This window comes from Amborella trichopoda, chromosome 1 (assembly GCF_054954075.1).
Source record: "Amborella trichopoda isolate Santa Cruz 75 chromosome 1, AtrichopodaSantaCruz75HAP2 v2.0, whole genome shotgun sequence".
NCBI lineage: Eukaryota > Viridiplantae > Streptophyta > Magnoliopsida > Amborellales > Amborellaceae > Amborella > Amborella trichopoda.
In genome coordinates, this window is record NC_142336.1 from 57,244,869 (window position 1) to 57,271,729 (window position 26,861).

At 35.3% G+C, this 26,861-nt stretch overlaps 1 protein-coding gene and 1 long non-coding RNA gene across 2 annotated transcripts; one reads left to right on the forward strand and one right to left on the reverse strand.

The window, feature by feature from the left end:
• Positions 1 to 1,575: 1,575 nt before the first annotated feature.
• On the forward strand, positions 1,576 to 4,597 carry LOC148783946 (uncharacterized). The gene is made up of 2 exons (XR_016041509.1): positions 1,576 to 1,744; positions 2,577 to 4,597. It is a non-coding gene; the product is annotated as an uncharacterized LOC148783946 (long non-coding RNA).
• On the reverse strand, positions 3,693 to 12,034 carry LOC18440755 (auxin response factor 19). The gene is made up of 14 exons (XM_020671193.2): positions 11,497 to 12,034; positions 10,847 to 10,959; positions 10,355 to 10,453; positions 10,036 to 10,092; positions 9,755 to 9,910; positions 9,439 to 9,523; positions 9,200 to 9,290; positions 8,412 to 8,576; positions 7,989 to 8,111; positions 7,805 to 7,880; positions 7,329 to 7,467; positions 5,141 to 7,206; positions 4,809 to 4,999; positions 3,693 to 4,597 (listed from the first exon to the last, which is right to left on the reverse strand). Exons 1-14 carry the CDS (start codon positions 11,540 to 11,542, stop codon positions 4,399 to 4,401), a joined length of 3,606 nt encoding a protein of 1,201 aa, XP_020526852.2. The 5' UTR covers positions 11,543 to 12,034; the 3' UTR covers positions 3,693 to 4,398.
• Between the last annotated feature and the right edge of the window lie 14,827 nt (positions 12,035 to 26,861).

A 26,861-nucleotide genomic window follows, 5' to 3' on the forward strand; every position in this document is an offset into this window, starting at 1 on the left:
CTTTTGCGCCGTTTGACATTATAAACACTGAACTGATAAGGTTGTTCAATGTTTATGATATTATACTCACCTTAAAACAAGGAAAGAATATAAATATTGGGAAATGTCCCACCTGTGTGTTGGAAATGTCGGTGGGCAATTCTTGAAAAGAAAAGGGAGAAGTGGGGATGGTCTCCTCTGCAAAAATACAGAGCATTTCATAATAAAGGGGAATAAAAAGGGCCATACATAATTTTCCTTTTACATATTCGATGGGATTGTAAACGACCATCCCATTTCTTTCGATTACTCAATATAATGGTTTTTACAGATAATTGTAACAAAATAGACGGTGGTTATGACATGTTCCGTGGATTATAGAGAACCTTCCCTTTTCATTTTGTTGCTCTACTGTTTGAGGGCCATGTCTTTCTGTTTTTCATTTGTTTGGGGAATATGATATCATCGTACAAATCACAATATTATTACGAGAATCATGAAAATTTTTTAAAAATTAATAATAATAATAATAATAAAGCGAATCTCAAATAAGAGAACATGTGAAAAGGATTCTAAGGTTTCATAAAATGGAATATCAGAATTTAAAAAAAGAAATAGAACTCCATTGTTATCTAGTCCAAATTCCAAACCTATTCATTGAGAAGAATAATTTATCTTTGATATCTTAATCTATGAGAGAGATTAAAATAAAATTTGGCTAATTAATCAACCAAGAGAGAGAGATTTCAGTTCAAAAAAGTACTCTAGAGAGATACAGAGAGGTCAAAATAAAATTTGGTTAATTGATAAACCGAGAGATCTTAGTTCCTAAGTTTAATTTTGCAACAAAAAAAGAGTGCAAGTTGAATGTTAGGAAATTGAAAAGCTGGTGTACTTTAATAGAAGGGTACGGTTTGTTTAGTTAGAGCCTACTTTCAATTGGTTTCGAAAAATGTGGTTTCAATACTGGAAATCTTTGTCATACTAAAGTTTAAAGCTTCAAAAATAGTGTAGATCGACAGATCTATGAAAATTTGAAAATTTTGAAAATTTACAGTCCAAAAATGCATTACAAAATGCAATATTTTCAAAAACTTGAAATCCATTTTTTTTCTCATGTCCATGCATCTCGATGTCGAGATGATCAATTTGAAGATATTTGGGCATCAAAACAACTTCTTCTAATAAATTTTTTGAGGTAGACTCAAATTTGATTGTTTAGAGCCTCGGCTCTATATACCTTAATTAGAAATCAAGCAATTCATAATAACGGTAGAACCTGTTCACGCTTGTTGAATAACCTAAATACCCCTCGAAATTTTTAATATATAAACGAGTAGGATTTACGTGCAATATGCGGGAGTTCTCAATCTGGACCGTCCGTTTGTCTAATGGATTCCCACCAAATCAATGCAATTTGAGGTCCCACCCCAACTCCACATTGCAATCTCGCATGTGTTCTTGACAAGTGTGGCCCCAACAGTAGAATTTGCCAAAATTAGCAATAATTATTCCAAGAAATTACGACCCAAATAAAGCAAAGCAGTTACCGATTCATGCCTCAAAAATAAAAACCAGTTCATAATCAGAGAAGAAAGGAAAGGTATAGAGAGATGGGAACAAAGCAAAGCTAGAGAGAGAGGCCTCTTACTGTTTTTTTTATTCTTTCAAATTTTGTTTTCAGAAGGAGAGGAAAGAGAAGAAAGCAGAGCAGATAAAGGAGGAACATGCATAATTTCTCTTTTTAGTGCTTCACTACTCAGAGGTATTTCTACTCTTTTTAAACTAAATAGATTGATCAGTTTATCTCTACTCCTTCAAACTAAATTAAATACATTGACTCTTTTAAACTAAATAGATTGATCTGTTTATCTTTACTCCTTTAAACTAAATTAAATACATTGATCCATGGATTCCAAGAAGAGGAGTGCTTTAAATACATAGATGGCCACTAGAGAAAAAGAGCAACCAGTAAAAGTTTTTTTAGCACATCCATTTCATGAAGGGAAAAAATAAATCTTGTGATCCTTATTAAATGATGATGCGATTCTATAACATTACTTTTCAAATTTCTCTAATAATCTTAAACATTTATTTAAGCATTACTTTTTACCGATAAATTATCAAACATTTGGTGTATATTTAAGTTATTACTTTTACTGGTCAAATGATCATGAGAAATTTATCAAAAAAACCGAAGAGGTAAATTAAATGTTGTTTAATTTTAAAAATCCGAATCAAAATACATATGATCGATGGGCTAGAAACTTAGAATAGTCCAAAACGCGCAAATGTTCAATAGATAAATTTCCTAGGTATTATTGATCATGTCACCGATGGACTTGTCCTGATCCAAAAGAAAATAAAAAATTTCTCTAAAATCAGAGGAAGAATTCTCTACAATAGGCAGTGCATTTGTTTATTGACAGATAAGCTGATAAACCTCTCTCTCTCTCAAGAAGAAAGAAAAAATATTATCTAAAAGCCGGCGTTCACTTGTTTATGTGGAAGATAAACTCTCTAGGAAAGAAAAAACTACCTGCATTTGCTTTTGTGGAAGATTAGCTTGACACACACTCTTTCTCTCTCTCTTGCAGATTCCAGAGTGAGGTTTTTGGACTCCTTTATCCTATTCCTTTTCGTTCTTAAACTCCTTTATCTTGTTCCTATACGAAAATCCTCAAACTATTGACTATTCTTTGATCTTGATCCCCATATCCCTTTATACAAAAACATCCTTCAGTGAACCTACAACATGGACTCCTTTCATAAAAATAAATAAATAAATCAGCTGTAGCGTACGCTTAGAATTCTTACAGAAAAAGACTCTACCTTACGCAAAAGACACTCACAATCACCCCCATCCATTGGATGTAAAATCTGACAGATCTAACAGCCCATGAAGTACCACAGTTTGAAAAAAAAAAAAAAAAAATTGAAATTTTTGAGCTCTTACATCCAACACCCAAACGTTTATTCTGTACGTACTCCCTATATCAAACTTGCCAATTTCACAGCCAGGTACCTATATATTTTCATTTTTAACAAGTTCTTGTTTCTTCCATTTGTTTTGAGCTCTTTTTATCTGATGCTTCACCTTCCAACATTAATACCTGGCTCTTGTCCTCAACCTTTTTGTCTGCCTTTTGGGCCCTTTTTTCTACCCTTTAAAAACCGTTGCTTCCAATGCAGCACTTCTTCCAATATTTATAACCAAGAAGCCAGTTGGTATTTTCACATTGTTACCAGTTCTTTTGTTCCCATTCACGACAGAATCCCCAGAATAGCATTCTGATATAAACCTTTTAATGAAGAACGACTTTCTCATACCCTTTCATTCTGTTGAGATTAGATCCAGTGTAGCAAGAAATCTCATAATAACCTGATACTAATGAATGTCTCTTGAAGGGGGGAAAACAAAAAAAATACCTTAAAAGGTCAAAACAAGCATATCTTACTCATAGACCAAGTTAAAGCCTAAACAATCAGTCTTAATGAATTTTCTTGTGTGCATTTGTGTCCATATGACCAAGGAAGCCCATATAGCCCCAAATATGCTTTTCCAAAGCCCACCAAAAGATACCTAAATGAATGAGAACCCCAAGAATACATATTTACAATTTTTTATAAAGTGCAAGTCTAGAAACCTCTCCCCGCCAGGCAGACCCACCTTACCTAATGGTGAAACATAACCAAACTCTCTCAACCCCATGAACTGAAAACATAGAAATCCATTTGCATTTCCAAGAGATAAATTAGAGTCCAAAATTCTCTTTTAATGAGTTTTCTTTAACATTATCTAAATCCTACCAAATAATTTACACATGAAAAATGTTGATGATTTCTGCACAATTTTACAGAACCACTGCAAATTCAAGCCTTCTTCAGAAAAGCACTAATAATACAACAGAGCTTTCCATGGGTAGCAGGAGACATACCAGTAAGCTTCACTTTCAGAACCCACGAGCCAATGATTTATTTGCAGCTCTCAGCACGATCCACAAAGTAAAACCATGGATCGGCTCAATCCTCACGATCCGTCTACCCCTTTTTGCTATCTAAAATGTTGTTGTGCCTAGAACCTTATGAGTTTCAGATTGACCATCCGAACGCTCCTGTAATCTCTGGGTCATTTCAACTAAACCAAAACAAAAAAGGGTACCCCTTTCAAATCCATGCATTAAGAAAACAATGTGTTCCCTCCTCTTCCATCCTTGAAGCCTCTCTCTCCTTCCAATGTAATAGCTTAAGCTTTACCCATCAGATCATGAAGCTAATGGGGAGACCTACCTCCACCCATTTTTGGATCATGCAGCTAATGGGGAGACTTACCTCCACCCCATCGTTTTGGGTAGCTGCCTATTCTATTTTAAAAAGGAAACCAATTTCTCAACATCTGGATTTTAAAACACTCTCTCTTCATGAATGTTCAAATGATCCAGCCGATGGGTTGGCAGAATTTTGGTCACATTGTCCCCCTCTCCAAGCATTTCCACCATCTGAGCTGCTACACGCCTGGTTTTGGAGGACTCCATTTCCTAAATCACCATCCAGACTCATTTGCTGAACTTCGGCAGGTGATAGTATCCTAATGCTCTGGACATAGCTCACAAATTCACTGAAGATTCACCAGAAAATATATGAATCAGCTCAAATGTAAAACTACTCATTTCTAATGTTCATATATTATTCAAATTTTCCTTTATTTAAACAAATCGGTTATCTTCTTGCATGGGAGTATTTCAGGAAAAGTTGAATATGATGTTTCTAGTTTTCGTATAATACAACCAGAAAACTCCTTAAAACTATAATACTTTAGTAAAACTTACTCCCAAGGGTCATCCCCCACAAGTAGAATGTCGCCCTCATTGTCAACGTATACTAGTTTCCAGCCAGTTCTCAGAGGATCCTCAAGCTGCCCTTCAATCCCAAACATGAGAGCAAGATCATGTCTAAGCTCCTCATAGCCCTTATAACGTGTGATATCGATAGATCTTCCAACCGCACCACGTTTGTACACCTTTTTAAATGGAAAGTTAACAATTCAGTGGTATCCAACTAAAGAAACAAATCCAACAACACACAAGGACACCAATTCTTAAATTGGAGTTTTCTAGCATAAAAAAAAAAAAAAAGGCCCAAAACCAAGAAAAGCTCTTACCTTTGTATATGTCCTCATGCGGGGGAACTGTGTAGGCCATGAGCTTCTGTTCATGAAGCTTCCATCGCTCATGCTCGGATCCATCCCCCCATTGAATGGTAAATTGGGTACTCCAAAAGATTGAGAAACCATTGATGTGGAGATCTCTTGTTGGATTTCCCCCTGAGTCCCATAGCTTGTAGAGGCATTTCCATTGGGAATCTGGTTCTGGAAAACCTTTCCATTAACCAAGCTCCTCACCAACAAGGGATCAGGTGTCGTAGGAATATTCAGTGGGCTGTCAATATTAACTCCAAAAAGAACATTATTTCTTGGGTCAGCCTGCATCTCCCCATCCTCCCTAAACATTAGTTGTGAAGGGTTGAAAGAAGAGAGTGGGAAATTTTGTTGCAAAGTGGGACCCTCAGTTTGAGAAAGGCAGATTGAAGTTGCAGATGAAGATGTGTCCAAGTAATCCATTTGTGCAGCATTAAGATAAGTTTGTAAAGCAGCTTGGCTTGGAGTTTTTGGCAATGATACAGAAGGCTTTATCTGAAAGTCTGGTTTCTGTTGTGTCAATTCCTTGGCCGTGCTAGCCCCATTAGATCCCATTGCTTCAAGGGTGCCAGGGCTTATAACAGTAGCAGCTGATTGGACGATATCCTCAACCTTAGGTCCACTTCGGTTGTTTCTTGACAATATAGGTTGGGTCATGACCGAGCAATTGTTTGTCGAGGGTGAGGTCGAGCAAGAGGGGGCTTCATCAGTGACCCCTGACTGTGCTGCCCTTGTGTTGGCCACTAGGCCATTGCTAGGTGCCGAGTGGTGGTTGGTTGATGCCGATAGACAACTTGCCGGGTTCTCAAGTAACATAACCTGCTGTTGTTGGGGCAATTTTTGTTGCATAGAATGGGGAGAGAACTGGATACCAGTTTGGGAAGAACTCTTCGGTATATGTTGTTGATGAAATAAGAGTGGGTTCACACCATGCAATTGTTGGTGTGGTTGGGTTTGATTTGAGGGAATAGATTGTTGCATCAGCTGTTGGGATAGTTGTTGTTGGGCTTCCAACAAGAGCTGCTGTCTTTGCTGCTCTTGAAGTTCAGGTTGCTGATTCTGCAACATTTGCATCTGCAACTGATGCTCTGATGGCTGTAGGTTTGGCTGTTGATGGTTTTGAACCACACTTTGTTGAGGCTGCTGTGGTGGTGGCCTCTGTTGTTGTTGTTGTTGTTGTTGTTGCTGCTGCTGTTGTTGCTGCTGCTGCTGCTGCTGCTGCTGCTGTTGCTGTTGTTGCTGCTGCTGCTGCTGCTGCTGCTGCTGCTGCTGCTGTTGCTGCTGTTGTTGAAGTGAGGTGTTTTGAACAGGCCTTGGCTGCTGTATAGAGCCTTGAACCAGGCCTTGGGCCAGCAAAAGCTGGCCCTGAACCAGGTTTTGGGTTTGAACCATGCCTTGGAGCTGGTTCGGAATTGAATTTTGGGTTTGACACATGCTTTGGCTCTGCAGAAGCTGGTTCTGAATTGGGTTTTGAGCCTGACCCATGTTTTGGCTTTGAAGAAGGGGGTTCTGAACTTGGTTCTGAGTGAAGGTAGAATTACTAATCACACAATTCTGTTGCTTTTGCTGTTGTTGCTGGGGAGGGAGTGGCAATGATTGTGACAGAGGCTGAGGCTGAGAGTGCTGGTTCACTTCACCTACAACTGTTTGAGCTAACTGGTTTGATGGCCATGACATGGGCGGCTTAAGGTCAGGTAGTTGTTGGGTTTGCTGAAGCTTAGGAACATTGAATGGAAGGTTGTTTTGTTGTTGCAAAATTTGGGATTGCAACCTTGAGAGATCAGAGGCTGCATAGTTTTGTAAAATGGGTTGTGCAGTAGCCATGGGGTTGCGCAAGTAGTCAGGCTGGACCCCGGGGCCAGTGAGCAGTGCGTTCTGTTGTTGCTGTTGTTGTTGCATGCTCATCCACTGGACTAGGCTTAGTCCAGGGATTACAGGGGGAGAATGCGCTTGTGGGTCCTTTATGCATATCTCATCTCCAAGCCATGGCATAGTTCGCTTGAGGATGCTCTCTATATCAGATTCATCATCTACAAAGGATAAAATACCAACAGTAAATAATGCATGAGAAAAAGATTGGTTTGGTTTATGAATAAAGAGATACTAAGCTGGCAAATAGAATACAAGAAACGATTAATACACGTATGTCTACCTGGCATTCCTGGCTGTCTCGGACGTTTGGTTCGGAAGAAGGGAGGGGGATAGATAAAGAAGGGGGCTGCCACTGGCTCAATCTCCCAAATGGAGACTCGATTCCGCCTTTCACCGGCTGTTGACTCATCCCAACCAACCTGTGGAAGAAAGTAGGACACAGGTTAAGTCAAAAATTAGCTGTATAGAACATGCAGAAACTATTTTGGACTAGATAGTGTTCTTTCCTTGGGATATATATCAAGTTGCACTAATGTTGTCACTGAATGGTTAAAAGATATATATTTATAGAGGAACAGTACTCTATGCACGATACATTCCGTGTAGCATGCAAATACCATACACCTCCATCTGTCCTCGACAACCGATGGTAGAGATGATGCATTCCTTTGCTCAAACTGTTATTACTCTAAACAATATTTAATATATAATCCAACAGCAGACACTAAATGTTAAATTGCAAGACAGAAAGGGTACCTGCAGATTGCGCCACTGTGAATTCTTCCATCGCACTGCATCAAGATCACTGATACCGGTAATGGTTCCCATATACCTGCCAAAATAGGGAGAATAAGTGCAAACATTCAAGATTTGTCTGAAGTTAAACTGAAACTAATACATATTTATGGAACCATAAATGAAAGATTCCAGTATTAATTACCTGCGTGTCCCAGACTCCTCGGTTTCAAACATCATCCGAAACCGCATGCCAAGTGATACTTGAGTACCATAAATTGCCTTGTTGTATTTGGCCAATGGAATGACAAATTCCGACGGGCTTGCCCTAATAAAATACAATGACTTCAAGAATTGCTAAACAAAAAAAGCTCTGAAAAGTGCAACAACTATGAGATTTAGTTGAGGACTGATGAAAGCACACAACTCAAGCAACAGTGAGTACTGCTGTAAACCCAAGAAAGTACACACAAATTTTAGAACTAAGTGCTTTACTTATTAGTTTCCATGCACCCATTGTCGCACCTTTTTCTACCTTCAATATAAGTGTAGCATTTCTGGGGAACCTAAGGTAGTCTCGAAATCAAAACCAAAACTAGCATGAAACAGACATCAAGCTTATACTGACCTTGGATTGTAGAACACAGTGAAAGGGCTGTGATTTGCTGCAGCATGGGCTGCAGCAGCTAGAATACCGATATGCATGCTATCACTAGATAAAACAGAGGATGAAATGTTTGTAGGCTGCCTGTTTGCTCGCCTTATGCCCAAAAGAAGCTGTTGTTTCTCATCCCTACTCATAATTAACAAAAGAACACCAATTAGCAAAAATCAAAACAGATAATTTGCAAGACAGATGTGTAAGAGGTTGATCCTAGTGCTTGGCCACTCATGATATACTATGGTTCAAAGCAAAAGAAATATGATATCTTGATTTAAAAGGTCGTTCCATTTTGTTTGAGTGTATTATCCATTTCATTGATCTTTTTCCTTCTCTTCATAATTGGACCACCGTTTACTAAATCTCAAGCTAGTAGCTAATAATAACTCGATTGGTCATTGAGTGCTACTTATCAACCGATCACAACTCTTTGTCATATGTTGACAATACCTAAATTTAGAACTCTGTAACCGTGATTGAAAACTTGCAATCAAGCCTGAAACTGGGTATGGCCTGAGCTCAAGTTCCAGTCTGGCTGAGTCTCAGCAGTGACTCAGCTAAGTCTACAAAATTACACAGTAGGTTCTAGGGCCAAGTCAGACTCCTGCAAGTCCTGAGTTTTTGGACCCTGAACCGGGGACCCTGCCAGGTCGAAAGCTTGAAGCCGAGCCACTGAGTTTTCTGTCACTAGTTTGCAGAAGAAAAAGAAATAGAAAACACGCATGCATATCAAACTTCAATGCTTGCACTGGTACCTTATAAATAAGACAGAGTCGCCAGCAAAAAGCCTCTTCGAACTGACAAACACACTCCAACCAGTTGTAAGCAGATGCCGTTTAGGTTGACCTACAATATACACAGTAGAGAAGTTATGGTCAATTTAACAGCAAATGAGTAGAAATATTAAAATGACTCAGTTAACCTTTTCTCAAAATACATAGTCAAAGGACTTAGGAATCCACTAGCTTAAATTTGCATTAAAATAGATAGGCACCTCGGTATATATGGCGGAATGTCCAAGTGTGGTCATGCAAGTCTCGGGCCGTCAGTTCTTGCGCAGGGGGTGTCATGGTAAAATCCTAGAATTAACTACGCAATCAGAGAACACAATGACAAAGAAAACCTTTTGTCTATGATTTCAATGAAAAGTAATTTTTAAAGATGATAAAATAATCTAAGTAAATTATAAAATCAACAAGAAATCACACAAGATAAAAACGGGTATGATGCAAGGGCTACAACCCAAAACAAATTTTGAATGTGCAAAAAGACAGCACAATGTCAAGGGATGGCAGGAATAATACACATACAAGAGGAGGGAAGATCTTCTCAGCTGCACGTCGAGGCACGGAGAACCCACCATGAGTGCTCGTATCACTTGCTGTCAATGTTTTGCAGAAGAATTCAGTTTGAGGCTTATTCGGTTTCATCGCAAGATCTGATGCAAACAATGCCTCCTTATCATACTACAGAAAAAAGATGAAACAATGATAGTCAGGAGAAAAGAAGAAAACAATATACTTAAGCTGCCTGACTTCACAGTATTGATTATTCCTTCAGCTAAAAAGGCGGATCAGATGAAATTGCTCACCGTATTAACAGGTTGAAGTGTCATCTGAGCATAAACTTCATCCGTCTCTGCATCTGCCTGGCAAATTTACATAATATATTAGACAATATCAATTGAAATACCCTCATCTCTTATAGTGGAAGCAATGAACGGTTAAAGTCCCATCTGGATTGAAAGTAAAATTTGTGGTTCACTGATTAACGAAAAGCATACATGCGCATAGCGGATCAACTGATGTAAAATTTCATAATGCAACAACCAATATCTCCAAATAAACCATGACAAAGATTCAGAGAAACAAAAAGTGAAGTAAACAACAAAAGCTCAAAGGCTAACTTACATGTAATGTGACATTGTGCAGAAGGCAGATCAACTTAGAGGGTAGATTTGGATAGTTTGGTATGTGACTATCAGTATCCTTCTGCATGGAGGCAGCAACCTGAAAGCCCAAAAGTGAATAAATCTCAGCAATAATTTATTGAATACATCCTTTCAATTCTAACACCTAAACATGGTATATCCAATTCCCTCATAATTCTATTTCCTTGATTTCAAGACATGGAATCCCTTGTAAAAAGCTGAGTCCCCTTCAACTTTCCTCAAAACAAAAATTAAACATACATTTGCAGAGAAACAGATAAACCCATTTCCTAAAAATCATCCAACAAAATATAATCAACACATTTCACAAAAAAATAAAAAAAAAACACAATCTCATTTAAAAAGGAAAAAGGACTAACAAATAATCATAACAAGTGATGGAGAAAGGCCGTGAGAGGAATTGAATATGAAAAAGCGACAGCTTAGTAGCAGAGTGTAATCTCTCACTTACTTGTTCACTGTGGCCCTGTGGAAAGTAGACCACAAGGCTTCCAACAGGAGGCAATGAGACCAGGGGGCCAGCACAAGCATGCCATAGCTCAGGATTAATGCTCCTTCTCTCTCCTGCAATTCCACAAATGAAGCCATAAAAAATACTGAACCAAACACCAACTCCAAGCAAACTAGGTCAACTAAACAGAAAATGAGAAGGCGACATTTTACAAACCCATGAATGAAATAATCAACTTGTTAAGCCAGCCAAAGCTCCCAATAACGAAACCACCATCATTTACAGGTATTTATGAGGACCCAACAAGAACCCACAACAAAATTGTCGCAAAAACACGTACCCAATATGAAAAATCAGCCATTATTTAGATGAAGTCTCAGTGAAAATCCCAACAAATTTTGCTTCCATGTTGTAAAAAAGCAAAAGATAAGAGGGCCATATATAACTTCAAACCCCAAAACAACTGAGACTTATTAAAAAGAGAAAAAATAAGTGAAAAATAATGGCGCAAAATTGTGAGGCCAAAAAACGGGGCACAGCTTTCCATTACCACAAAGTAATCAGAAAAAATGTTCCTGCGAATCAAAAGCCACTTTACAAGCTGAAAACATAAAAGGCGAAAAGAACAGAACCAGGGTTTCGCGTTTTACCATCACCAGGGTTATTCACCACTCCATTCGCCTGAGACTTCATCATAACTCACAAGATCCGGCTTCCCCTCACCGGAATCCTAAAAAACTCACCGGAAAAGTCACATACTACACCAAACCAGAGCCCACTATTGCCGGGAAAAAACGAAATACTTATTTCCTTGCACCAAAAAAGAGAGTGAAAAAGTGAACCAAAATCCCGACAAAATAGCCCCAAAAAATGACACCGGTCCCAAGCTCCAACACCTTCTCCAAACTCCCCCGAGCTCACGATCGCCGGAATATGCCCCAACCCGCCGGAAAACCACCCAAATCACCAAAGAAAAAGCTTTCCCATCTATCTCGAGATTCTCGACGCCGGTGAAGAGCGGGAAACACCAGTACCTCTGCAGCTTCCGGCGAAGTGGGTACCCACCTCCGACAAGTCCCTCGATATCAGGTCGCCGGAAAGTGAATTTTGGCCGGAAAACTCGCCGGGAAATGGAGTACAGAGGGAGAGGAGCCGACAGTAGTGAGACCAGAGGAGCTAAAAAAAGGCGGGGTTTGCTTCGTGGTATTGAGACAGAGGAAGGCTCCCTTGCCCTTAACCAAGCCTACAACCAGACAATTGCCTTTTTGGGACCATTTTAACCCACGTGGGTTAACCATTTAACCCACTGCTTTTTACTTTTTCTGTACATTCCCTCGCTAATTCTCTCGTTCCGGAACAATTACGGTTGTGCCCTTGTGGGTTTTTTCCTAATAATTTTGTATGCATTAGGTGAATGGGTGAAATTACTCATGATACCCTTGTAATTCTTGAAATCACCCAATAGACTCGAACGTGCTTATTAGTGAAGAACAGGTGATTGGGACTTAACAATCGTGTTTTGTGGATTGCCCAAAATACCAATTCGGATGGAAATTGGTGGGACCGCCCGGTTTTCTGGAACAGCGGGCCTCCAAGCCCATCCTTATTTTTTTATTGCTTTTATATTTTTTTTTTGTTGCCTACGTTCTTTTTTTTTTTAGCTGATTTACTCGACTGCCTGTCGATCCGCTTTTGATGGGTTTTTCAGATGGGCAATTCGAGTCATCGATTTATCTTTTTATACACTACAACGTATTAAAGTAGATCAGCTAGATAGGTAAATCAGAAAAAAATAATTAAAAATAAAAATAAATTTAAGGGGATTCAGGGGAGAGTTAGTGCGCCACTTATTGAATTTCATACAGATCGGATATTCTCGATCTAGATCACCGGGTTTAAGATTTCTAAAAAGAAAGGAATGGGACTGAAAGCAAAATGACAAACCCAGGTTGTGGTCCAAAGTGTGTTCTTTACCGTCCACCAATGGAATGTCTTGAGATGATGCTTATGACCTTTTATCATGCTCGAGTTTATGTGGTCATGTGTGCATACTATAATGGTTATTCTAAATTAGATATTTGAATTTCTTGTCAAAGTTGACCGTTCTTCATAGTCGTCATTTGCATGTTGCATGCAACATTATATTGGATCAAATTACAAAAAAATTGAATTTAAAATAATTTGTCAGATAGAGACAAAATTTAGAATCATCTATGACACAATGGGATATAATTCAAATTGCACATCTCCAACTTATAGCTAACAAATAAATAAAACATACTCTAGAAACTAGAGAATCAAGATAAGTCTTAAATTAAAATCTCATGGCTAAAGATCCCAATCCTCGATTTTTCAATCACAATCAAACCTTACAACAAACAAGGGGAAAATAATTAGACGTAAAATATTTTTAAAAAGAATATGAAAACACAAAAAGAAAAAAATAAATTTTTTATGCAAGGTTGTAATTTTATAATATAAAAGTATGGTGCACCTCGATAATCCAATAAAAAATAGCATCTTGAAATTAGAAAACCTTCCACTACATCATCTAGACCTCAAGATACGTGGTTATAAAGAAAAAAAAAAAAAAAATTCAAATTCTAAAAATAATACATATTGTAACAAGTTATCTCGATAATATATTTTCACAAATTTCAATAATATATAGATCTGTTCAATCCTTTCAAACAATTGAAATATCGTAATCATACTTCGGCATAAATTTTCAAGTTGTGGTAAGGTTTCCTACACCAGAACTACATCTTCCGACAAAACTTAAAAGTCAATATCTGATACAAACCTCACCCTATAAACAAATGGAATATCTATAAAGAGACCATTTATCTTCTGTAAATGGAGGTCACAATCATTTCTACTCATTAGATGTTAAATTATTTGTTTGGGATGAGTTAGGAAGTCCAATAATTTTATTTTGAAATTTTATGTTTATTCAAGAACACTTTTACAACTACCCATTTTGAAATTTAACAGACATCAATGATTGTGACCTTCTTATATAAAAGATAAAGGATAAAGTTTATATAGAGCCGAGGTTCTAAACAATCAAATTAGAGCCTACCTCGAAAAATTTACAAGATGAGGTGGTTTTGATGCCTAAATATCATCAAATTGATCATCTCGGCATCAAGATGCATGGATATGAGAAAAAAATGGATTTTAAGTTTTAGAAATAGTGCAACTTGTAACGCATTTTTTTAATGTTAATTTTCAAAATTTTATAGTTCTACACTGTTTTTTAAGCTTAAAATTTAATAATTAAATATTAAAATATATTTTAAGACTATTACAGTATTGAAACCACATTTCTCAACACGATTTAAAGGTGGCTATAAACAAACCGCAACCCAAGATAAATAGTATATTTGTATACAATCCCATAAATAATTGGGTGTTACATGAAAAAGGGTGCAGTTGGCATCTGGATGCATATGTAGCTATAGTGGTAAAACGCACCCTCAAAATTTTAAATTTAAAAAATAGTTAAAATCAAATAGATCTATAAACATATGAAAATCTTAAAAATGGAAGGTGTAGATAATATGTTGTAAAATACATTATTTTTTAAATTTAAAATATTTTTATTTTTTATAATCATATATCTCGATATCGAGATGATCAACCAAAAGGTATTTTAACATTAAAACTACATTTTTCGATGGATTTTTGAGGTGCATCCGTAGTTCTACTGTATAAGTTTGCATCCGTAGTTCTACTATATAAACTTTTTCCAATGGAAAAAACACACGTCCACGAGAGGAGCTGGCCACCTTCACACAATCCAAGGGCAATATAGTAATCATGTAGAATTAAAAATAAAAAGGAAACATTATTAGCCCGGAGAACCCGGCCTGGCTCACATGCGCATGTGTCTGGACAAGACTATTTATTACCCAAAAATTCGTTAATAATAAGTTTCTCTTTAAATAAACCGTTTTGCCGTGAATAAGTGTATTAAGCTAATTATTGGGCATATGGGTTTTAAACAGTCCCTTGACACGTGGACGCATATCAGCGGCGCAGTGGGCCCCACAAGCTTCACTCGATATGACGAGACACAAATTCATTAATTAACGAATGAGGTTTCTGTAAGGCTTCGGCTTTATGAAAACAAAATGAAGCCCGACCTCAAATCTTTTATTGAAAAACACTTTCGTACATAAATCTACGTGGTAGTTTTAAAACAATTTTCAAAACCGATAATAAAATTTAAAATACCAAAAAACTAGGTCTTTTATATATTTATATATATGAAAAATACTACGTAGCGTTTATAGGTAAAAATAAATAGTAAATTCGTCTACTTCCATCACTGTCTAAAGTTCATCGCGTGGTCACGATTGTCAATTTGTGTTTCATTTTTCATTTTTTTTCTACAAATCGGGATGATCTGAAATTTGGAATGTGTATTTGTAGAAAATAAAGGAATATTTGAAAATTATAAAAAAAATATTTTACATTAAAAAATTGACCAAAATACCCCTGAAAAGTTTTGAAGGTATTTTAATCAATTTATTTTTACGGATAATATTTTTTATATTTTATTAGATGCGCCTCTGTAAGATGTACATACCCTCCAAATTTCAGGTCATTCTGATTTAAAAAAAAATGAAAAATAAAACATTACTGGACAATCGTGACCGCGTAATGAAATTTGGACGGTGATTAGGGTACGGCAAATCCCTATTCATTTCACCTATAGACGTTGGAAATACTTTTTCTATATATATATATATATATCTTATGATACTCTCTCACACTTATGTGTGTAGGACTCAAATGATCACCATTAAATTTGGCACAGATCTCTAGAAAAGTTATCATATGAGTATCGGACTCTACCTTTTTTCGTGATCTATGCCAAAATTAATAGTAATCCTTTTGGACCCTACACACATAAGTGTCGAAAGGTCTCACAATATCATTTTTCATATATATATAGGGAGAGAAAGCCAAAAGCTCTAAAGCCTAAACAATCAAATTAGAACCCACCTCAAAAATTCCATTTCTATTTCACTCAAAGAGGTTGTTTTGATGTCCAAATATTATCAAATTGATCACCTCGACATCGAGATGCATGGACATGAGCAAAAACAAATTTCAAGTTTTAGAAATAGTACATCTTATAACCTATTTTTGGACTTTCAATTTTCAAGATTCCATATATCTGCTCGATCTCTACTATTTTTTATGTTTTAAATTTTATAATTAAATATGAATATATATTTTAAGGTTATCACAAAGATTTTCAGTATTAATGCCACATTTCTCGATATTATTTGAAGGTGTATTTTACTTTGATTATTTAGAGCCTCAGCTCAACACAAACCACACACACTTTTTTTTTACAACCATAATGTTCAAACCGTGACAATCGATGAGTACTTGAATTGTAATTTTTGGTGAGTTATGAAGTGAGATTTTATTTATTTTGATAAGACTGCAGCTCTATCAAGTAATTTTTCTTAATTAATTAATTTTGGTATTAGTTTTCTCAAATTTATAAGGTTTACAATAAAAATCCATATTATTGAAATTAATGAATTGTACGCACTGAAGCCCACCTTTTTAGAGTGTGTATTAGTGCTTCAAAACCCGGATCTTCTCTAGACCATGAGATCAACATACTGAATCGATCTAGATTTGTGATCCAAAAAACTATTAAAAATAAATAAAATAAAATAAAAATAGATGTTTATACTGTAGCAATTTAGAATCGGATATAAGAAAATATTAAATAAGCCTAAAACAAAAAATGTATATATATAAAAAAGGGATTTAAAAGAAAAATGGCCGGGACCATACCATTCTAAAACTAGTTCAATCCCAATTGATGTCCTTACGAATTGAGGGTCGATATAAATCGTCGGATTTTAAGACACTAGTGTCTATTTGTATGTTTTTGTGTATGGAAGATTTGAGTTCAAACTTTCATAACTGATATTTCCAACCATCTTATAATTAATCAGAACACCAGCAAATATTTAAAATAAGCAAAATGATAGGATATCCTCGAATTTTAGAATTTATAAGGATATTTTGTTGATTTAAATTGAATTAATTTTAATATTTATGGCAGGAAATGTGAATGTCCAGAATTTAAGTTTAATTATGATATGTAAAAATTATGAAATAAAAATATAGGATTTAAGTGTAAAATGTATAATATACGAAACTATTTGTAAAAATGATGTTTATTTCTTACTTATGTTTTCTCTTTTTATAATTATTTTTCTTCGAATTTCGTTTGGCCGCAATTTCCCGAAAAGTGGAAACAAATTTCGCGCCAACCTCGTCCTCCGTGAGGTGGGGCCCCGCGGTTCACACATGGTTAACGCGCGTGGTGACGTGGAAAACGAGCGGATGATATTGGATCAGTAGTCACGGTTGATGAATCTGGGCGGTTGGATCCTGGACGCGCGTGCCTCTTGTGGGCGTGCGGCAAAGCCTTGTTGTCAGTGTTCTTAACCGCGGTAAATTGTTCGACTCAGCTCGGCTTAATCGGCTCGAGCCGAGTCTCATTGAACACCGAAGTTTGCCCCTTTTTTTTTCCTAATTTTACGTGCCTTTGGCAACTTATTTGTTGTGGTTTATTTCACAAAATGGACAGTATGGTCACATTGTCGCTGTTGTAGAGAGAGAAAGTAATCCAAACAAAACTCGGAAGAGTTGCATGAGTAGAGAGAGAAAGTGACCAAAAACACCAACAGATAGAGAGGGAAAAGTAACGAACCATACGCTCGAAAAATTTGGCAAAAATTCCTTATCTGATAAACTTTTGAAGACTTTCTATTTTCTCTTCCTATCTCTCCAAATACCTGGAATCGGTTGGTTTTCCTTCATTCCTTGGAACATTACGTGCTACGGTCTCGTGGATGGACAGTAACATCTCTCTGTTTCTCTCTCTAAAGGGATACTAAATGCTTCTCTCTCTTCCCTTTGGCGTGTCTGAAGGGACTCTTTCTTGTATTTTTATTATTTTATTATTATTATTATTATTATTATTTTAACTCCTCCTTTGTGATCAATATTATCAAAAGTTTCTACATTGGATGGAGCAATTGGTAAGGTTGTTATACCCATTTCTAAATGAATAGTATTGGTATGAGTTAGATTTTAAGGGAATGTTGTGGAAAATGATATAAATTTCAATCTATGTTGCATTTGGTTGATAATGGAAAATATGAATATTGGCATAATAAAACATCATTCGTATCTGTACAAGAATATCTAAGTGCCAATCTTCTGATAGGCAAAGCCTATTGGGACCTTCTTGTATCGTAGGTAAGCGGTACTTTTTCGAACAAACTTGTCAAATTATGCGTGGTCAGTGGCATATTCCCACCGACTTGATTTCACCTCTAACAATTAGGAGTAAACATAACCCACCGTATCAAAATAAACGGTCTTGTATTATATGCTTTATGATTTATAGATATAAATTACAAAACGAGGCTAATACCACTAAATATTAATCAAATGAATAAAATATTTTAGTTTTTTGTCTTATATTTTTCAACGAGCTCTCTCGCGACTTGTACAAGACAGAGGGCACACGAAAGGGTTATGTTTGGGTGCTTACACTATGAATTAATTTGTCATAGTACTCAACTAAATTTGAATACTTATATACCATTATTTTGTGCATCGACAGTTTTTTTTTTTTAATAAATGCGTTTTTTGTCATTGGGTGGGGTGTGACATCACCCAGATGAAGCACTCATAACCCATGTAGATGACGGCCACACCCCTCCTGATGACAAAAACCCTTATTAAAAAAAGAAAAAAGTTTATTGTAACCTAAAAAATCCATCAGAAAAAATTATTTTAATGTCGAAAGACATTCTAATTGATCATCTCGACATCGAGATGTATGAATATGAAAAAAAGAATATTTTGACTCCCATAAATAGTGCATCTTGCAATACATTATCTAGACCATCCATTTTCAAGATTTTCTTGTGTTTGTAGATCTACTTGACTTTAACAATTTTTGGAGCTAAAAATTCTATAATTAGAGACGAAAATAGATTTTAAAACAATCTTAAGAAGCTTTTACACCAAATTTATATATTATGATAAAGTTTGAAGGTGCGCCTTAATTGGATTGTTTAAGGTTGTAAAGTTATAGAAACCACACCCATTAAAAAATGCTCAATGTACAAAACAAGTGTCCAAAATTTGTTGAGTACAATGATAATTACTCTATCGTGTGATCATCCTAATATAACCCTTTTTTAAATGCATATATGTATTATCATCATGCCAACGATAACGAAAATACTAATTTTGTCTCCTCAATAGTGGAAAATGTTTGATTTTTCATCATAAATATATTTTTCTTTTATAAAAATTAAGAAAATTTATCAAAATATCCATAAGACAAACTATTTAAGGATAAAAAAAAAGTGACAGATGAACAATTCAACATTCTACCCCGCTTTTAACTATTCCAACGTAGATCATATAGGTTTTTATAAATATTTTAAAATTATATTAAAATATATAAATAAGGAGTTAAACTGTTCATCTTGAATAATTTAATAAATTTCCTAAAACTTATAAAATAACAATTACAATAACAATATTCTTTTTGATATAAGATAACTTTTGGTGTACTATCGGATCACGAAGAAATGGTGATCCCCATATCATAAACTGTTGTGGAGGTGGATGAGGGACCTTAAAAGGCTCCTATGTACTATTTGATTTGGAGTCCCAAAAGTATCATGAAGTGGATGCACTGCCCATTTAAATGAATAACCCAGATTCAATCTTGGGATAGTAGTTTATGGGCTCTAGATACTTTTTTTTTTTGGAGACTTTTTTTGACGTTTTAAATCATTCTCCTTCAAATACAATTTGATTTGCATATTTGAATCCTATAAATTGACTTTGAATATCTATATCTTTTTTAAATTTTAGGATAATTTTATTTATTTTTACCAATTTAGGGCTTTGGGGTCGCTCACCCACCACCGGAAGAGAAGTTTTTTGAGGTAGGGATTTTTTTTAAATTTTTTTTTTGGATTGCATAATAACATTTTTTATTTGTTGGTATAAGAAGGTTACAATCATCCCTGACCGCATATGTGAAATTTGATGACTAGGGATATGCTCGACAACAAATTTTTAAATTTTGAGTGTGGTTTGTAGCATACTCATTCACGGTATTTCACATATTACATCTCAGATTTTATTGCCCTCTTGTATAAAAAATAAATGGTCTTGTTGTATATATTTTTTTCCTACATGAATAGGAAAAATAATAATTCCCTTGGGATCCAAAAGCTAATCGTAGATTATCCATATGGAGCCCACATGCCTTTCTTAGGCCCATTAGTATTAGGTATTCCTGGGATTATAGTAGTGAGTCTTCCCTTCCAAAATCCATCATGGACATGGATTATGAATCCAAACTCTACATGTCAATGGTCTCTTCAAATATATATCATAGTTTTACTGTTTTGGGAGCTCCAAATTTATGGATCTGCAGAACAAGTTTGCTATGTTGCAAGACGTGAAGAGTTTGCCATGTGGAATACACAAAGTCTACATTAGTCATCCACTATCAAGATGGATGGTGGAAACTGACAAAACACATTGAAAATCCATCACTCTCGGGTCATTGTTCATCTCCACCATCCATCTTCAAAATGGACAGCCCACCACAATTCATCAGATAATGGATCCCCCACCTGTCTTGTGTAGCACACAAACCCAATGGAATCTATGGTTTCCTTCTAAAATTATTTGAATTTTATTTTTTAAAAATCTGAAATTTATCAAATATACTTAAGGTATTAAATATTTAACATTTTCCTAGTATGCTTTTATTTAATTTGTAAATACCAATAATAATAATAATAATAAAAGATGTAATATGCTGAATAATTGAAAGGTTAAATGTATTTCGACAAATTTCCTTTAAAAGTATTTTCCATACGACGGCTCTCAACTTACATCTCAAGTGTCAAAAGTCGCAACCAGTCAACAAAAAAAGTGTCCAAGCCATCATTTGGCGTATTGAAATACTCTTTGTTTTTGGTTAGGTTGGTTAGATTTTAACGTGCGACATCCTAGTGGGGATGTTAGACCACCGAAGCAAAAGTGACGAAGCGCAAAATTTCAAAGTTCCTTCCTTCTTGCGACACGAAATTCACATTTCATTCAACGAACCATGCATTATCTCCATGGTGTCGTGTAACACGGTTTTATGAAAATATTATATTATTTATTGAACTGGTGAGGGGTCTGGTTCAATCAAAACTAATCAGTTGATCAAATTAATTTAATTTGATTTTAAAATTATTAAGAGATAATAATATAAAAATTAAGTATATTACAAAAAAAATTTACATACTTTGTTTAGCTCGTTGAACTGGTTGAAACTGGCTATTCAAACATGCCTAACTAATCAAACACTGGTTTTGACTAGTTTTTTTTTTTTACCAAACCCCATTTTATTCTTGTTAGGATTTAAGAATCATTTTAGATGCGGAAACAGGAATCCCAAAAGTTGGATTCCACCAAAATCGTGTACTTATCCAGTTAGAAGCAAAACAGGAGAGCGCACGAGCCATAATACGAGAAATAAAACATAAATCACTCACCACAAGAACACAAATATTTACATGGTTCACCCCAAGAGGGCTACATCCACGGGCACAATAAACTGAAATCCACTATACAAATGAAAGTTACATTACATATTTTGGGACATAGAGTTACCTATATAACCCTCGACAAAATCCAATCGAGTAAATCGTTTTAGACCCAGTCTCCCCATCGGCACCATCATCGACCTCTCATGTCTATTCTACAACCAAACCACTGTTCAGGAAGAGACCATCTCCATTCCACAGCTAATCTATTGTCCCGGAGGAGAACTTTGAGAGCAACCGAGACTTTACTGGAGGCACAACATGGAGTTTCTCTCTATAGGAAGCTCTTTTCTATCTAAGGGGAGGCCTTGACACTGATGCAGATAAGCCATACCTATCTCTTTAGAGGAAATCACCTTTCCCATATGGTGGCCCAAATAGAGCACACAAATTCTCTGCAGTATCATCTCATATATATAAGATTAGGAGTGAACACCAAATAGGAAACTTCCTATAGATGTTACATACGTCTCAAGAACCAAGAGATATATCCAAGAGTCATAATCGTTTTAGATTTCTATTTCCTTTAGAAAACTTATCAATCTAATCCCACATAATATATGATTTCTTTATGTGGGTCATTTTAGATTATTACCATATTCAACAACTCTTGATTGGACCAACCAAGGCACCAGTCAGTAGTTTGACATGTCAAATTGCCAGTTAAGTTGGTCACTTGGTCTTGATAACTACGGTATAGCACAATAATACTTTTATTTTTTTGGTAAAGGTTTGCAATCACCTTGAACTGTCAGGCAGTGAAATTAGGTGGCACAGGTATGGTACTTTACTTGACCAAAAAAAAATGTGTGGCTTTTTTAGCACAAAATTCTAGAAACAATTAATCAAAATTTAAATGTGGTGCCACACCCCAACACTTTGTTTTTGTATGATAGATAGTGGTGATTGTGATTATCTTGTACCAAAGAATAGTCAATATGTATTGTTCTCTCAGTGAGAAAATATTAACTACAACCACCTTAAATGAAAGGTATAGCATAATCAAATGAAATATGATATATAGGACTCGGGTTGTGGTGATTGCACCATCTGAGCCCAGTTAAAGGTCAACTGCAGTGTGGCATAAAAGCTGAGATAAACTAGAACAAGTGGCCTTGACTTTGATCCAATCGAAACAAAGTTATTTCAATTGTTTTATCTCCCTAAAATCTTTATCAGTCATTAACTATGGTTAAAACTCGTAATTGAGTAATGAGCCATGGATGGAGAATTGAAGTCCAATTTGAAGCAAATGGGAACTTGATTCAGGTCTTAATCTACGTGAAAACAATGAAGTTCTCACCTATCTACAGACAAAACCCTTAGTCACGGGCAATGCAGCCTAGTGAAAAACAAAGGGACCCCTTCCCATCATTTCTCAGTCAATTGACCCCCTTACGTGAAGCTCAAACTTATCTGTAAGCTCATTGACGACAGATAACTGGCTTTCGAGTTAGAGTTTTTTTAATAATATTTTGACTATGATCCACTATCACTCTGAAGATGTCACTGAAATGGCCAGACCTCGCGGAAAAGTCAATGAACTTCATCCATGGAGCACTTATGTCAACTCAGAAACAATAGAAGATCACACACTTACTGCATGGTTTATACTTTAATAGTTTAACCAGGGTATAAACCCCATGGTAGAGTTATCCGCAGTCTAACTTGTTTGAGTTTCAATTTTTGCTAATGAACATTTTGAAATTAATCCCACACTGAAGCACTACTCTGAATGAGTTATATTAGACGACTCCTTTTAATTTTATTTATTTATTTTATATGTTAACGGTGGGAATGGAGGGTGAGACATTTGGCCCCCAACTACGGATGCCCCAAACTCATTCCCGAGTTAGCCATTAATTTTTTATTCTTTTACAAGATTACAAGGATTTCATTAATTCGTCAAAGAGAACATTAGCTAAAAAATTTAAGACATATGAGATAGAGGCTCATTGCAAAATCCTCTCTCAACCCGAAACCCTCTTTTAGAATTTAACTCAATTAAAGTTAGTTTAAAATACCATTAAAGTCTAACATAAGCAACAACTATACCATTATCCACCTGACCAAATAGAATAGGACGCGGTTTATACGAGTCCATGTAAAAATGAGTCACCTTTTAAAAATCCATATTTTCAGATGGATTTTTTGGATTTAATTTTTAAGGACATGTAATCTCTAACATGGAGATTATGAACACGAAAAAATAAGTAAATTTTAAAAACTAGAAATAACAATTCTAATTAGAAAACATTTAGACAGTTAGTTTCAATTGTTTTTAGATGGACCACCTATTCACATCCATCTTTAAAGTAGATGCTTTATACATTGGGACCACATATTGTAGAAATGCAGTCCAACATGCATAAAATAATTTCCATGCAGGTGGATCGCATGACTACAAATGCGGTCCAAAAAGTGTAAAGCATCCATCTTAAAGATAGACGAAAGTAGGTGTTTCATCTAAAAACAATAAAAACTAACAATCCAAACATTTTCTTGCTAGAATTTATTTCTAGCTTTTAAAATTTACTTGTTTTTTCATATTCACGATCTCCGTAGGTGTTCTTAAAAATTAAATCCAAAAATCCATCTTATAAATAGATTTATTAACAGGCCCGCATATCTACATATGCGGGCTTGGCCGGTTTCTAGTCGTTATTAAAATGACAATGGCATTACCCGCGCTTTTAGAGCCAAGCCGAGCCGAGCGTCCACTATAACTCAAGCCAATAAACTCTTGCGTGGATTTTACGAAGCCGAAAAAATAAAATTGCGTGCATTTTTTAATTTATAATTAACTCTCTGCAGTCTCTAAAATATATTTGAGAGAGTGTGGAAAAAAAAAAGTCATATTGACGGCTACAAATTCCAACAAGAGGCGTGCAGTTACGGTAGGCGTCAAGTTTTGACACTTGGCATTTCGTTTTTGCTTTTTTATTTTTGACGCTCCCGAGGTGGATTGGACGTCTCCTCCTTTTTATATCGTATCGCGATTTTCGCCGTCTCTGTCATACACATATATGCCTTTTGGGATTGGTGTTTGAAAAATTAGTTTAAATTTTAAACAAAGAAAACAATCGAGAGCAAAACAAAAATAGAGATTTTTACAAGAGAGAGGAAAAACAAAAAAATAATTTTTGTTTTTTGTTTTTTTACACGATATAAAATCTGAATTCTTTCGAAATGTTTAGTCCTACAGCATGATACTAAATAATTTTATCAATGTGAAATTATATTTTATCACTGCAAGTAATTTTCAAGGAAAAAGTTTGTATTTGTTGTCAAATTTATATTGTTGAAGCAAGGGACACACATATAAATTTAGAAAATCCTTAAATTGGGTAATGATATATAAAAAAAGAGTATTGATTTTATAGTAGCCACCTTCATCCATGTGTGTATGACTCCAAACAATTACCATTAAAATTGGTATAGATTTTCAGAAAAGTTATCACATAGATCCGTATCAAAGTTAATGACACATGAGTGGGAGAGGGTCATATAGTATCATTTCTCATAAAAAAAATAAAGATTTTAAATTATACATCTTGTAAATATATGATCTAAATATTTTGAAAAAAATTATTTGCTTGTAGATTTGTCAATTGTGAGGCTTTTTGGCACCAAAGCTCAGCTTGTGGTATGGTTTTGATGTGTGCCTTACTTTGATGAATCCCCTGTTGGAAAACCTGGATCGACCGGGTGACTATTCGGTTACTAGGCTGATCCCAACCGGTAATCACCGATTTAGATTAACCATTCATCCATATTGCCAATCCACATTGTCGATCTACATAATATTAAAATATTTGTTGTATTTAAAATTATTTTAAAATAACATAATACTTAAAAAGTTAATTATGAAGGAACCAAGCGATTCGGATTGCCGGAGTTCCTAACAAATTTGCCATGTTCCCTAACATAAATAGGCAGTAAGGAGCAGCGTGGGTATGAATTTGATTCTGATCTAGATGATTTGACTTTTAAGTGACTATAAATAAAACTATAACAGACTAAAATTTTGAGTAAACTTGAAACAAAAACTCTACCTAATTAGCTATTTTTGAAGTTGCCGTTCTAAAATTTTCACTATCATCATCAAAAAAATTTTTACAATTAATTGGAGTCGACTTAAGCATAGATCTTATATTCTGGATTCATGAGAAATTTGGACAAAGTTTTACATTGGCTACTTATCTAACATAATTCACCCCTTTTACTTGGGCTTGGGATGGGTTAAGAGAAAGTTTAAAGTCCACGCCCTTCTTAGGGATATCTTTGGCTAATCTTAAACAAAAACTCTATCGAAATAGTTATTTTTATGTTGCCATTTCATTTCATTTGTGATTAGATCAAAATCCACTAAAAGGCTATAAACCGGTGCTAGTCTTAACATTTGACTTTTTATGCACAAAGTGACCGCTCTCAAGATTCGATATCGCACTCGTTTGCTGTCTACTAGAGCCTTTTATCGTCACACTTTACATCAAAATCTAGATACCAACTAATTATAGTAGTGCATTTCAAACATGAATCGTCCCAATTTGGAGTGTGGGATAGCTCGGATTGAAGGAGAGACCAATTAATGGCCGGCTTTGCATATTTGTATTTTTTTTTTTTGAAAAAAGGGCTAAATTTTTTTGCAGCGCACGTTGGACTCATCCAGGTACTCCAAATGAAAACAAAAAGGGGAAAACTTATCATACATCTCCACCTATATATATTTTGAGATTTGATACAATAAGACCAAACATATAATTTGGATGAATGGCTGGGATGGCTCATCTCCTAGTTGTACAATCTGGATGGATGGCTGGGATGGTTTCAATCATAATGTAACAAGAAAGCCATCGACCATTTGATATAGACTTGGCATCTTCGAGTATTTTATTTTAATTTTTTTACTAATAATAAGAGATTGAAATTTAGAATGTGGCATCAAGTCAACGGGGTGGACCTTAAAAAATATTTCAAAAAAGACCAAATTACCATTACAAAATTTAGGGGTATTTTAGTTATTTTTATTTTGTCAAGGATATCTTTTTTATATTTTTTGTAGTTGCGAGTTTAAGAAAGGATTGGACGCCTCAAATTTGATGTCAATATCATTCATAAAAAAACTAAAAATAAAACATAGTTTAGTTGTGACATCGCGATTGGCAATCTCTCAAGTATGGCATGATTTTTATCTAGAAGTGCATTTTCATTTTATTGCATTACCACAATAACATGAAAATTTGTTCTTTTAGCTTTATCATTTTATTTCTTTGTCAATATCATTCATAAAAAAAACAAAAATAATAGAGCAGTTATTTGATTAATAA

What these genes read in the sequence shown, in the direction of transcription:
- LOC18440755 (XM_020671193.2), bottom strand. Translation starts at nt 11,542, where the DNA reads ATGATGAAGTCTCAGGCGAATGGAGTGGTGAATAACCCTGGTGATG. An exon ending in ATTCCGCCATATATACCGAG is followed by an intron (nt 9,291 to 9,438) that starts GTGCCTATCTAT and finishes TGTATATTGTAG; the next exon opens with GTCAACCTAAACGGCATCTG. An exon ending in GTGGGGGATGACCCTTGGGA is followed by an intron (nt 4,598 to 4,808) that starts GTAAGTTTTACT and finishes GTGAATCTTCAG; the next exon opens with TGAATTTGTGAGCTATGTCC.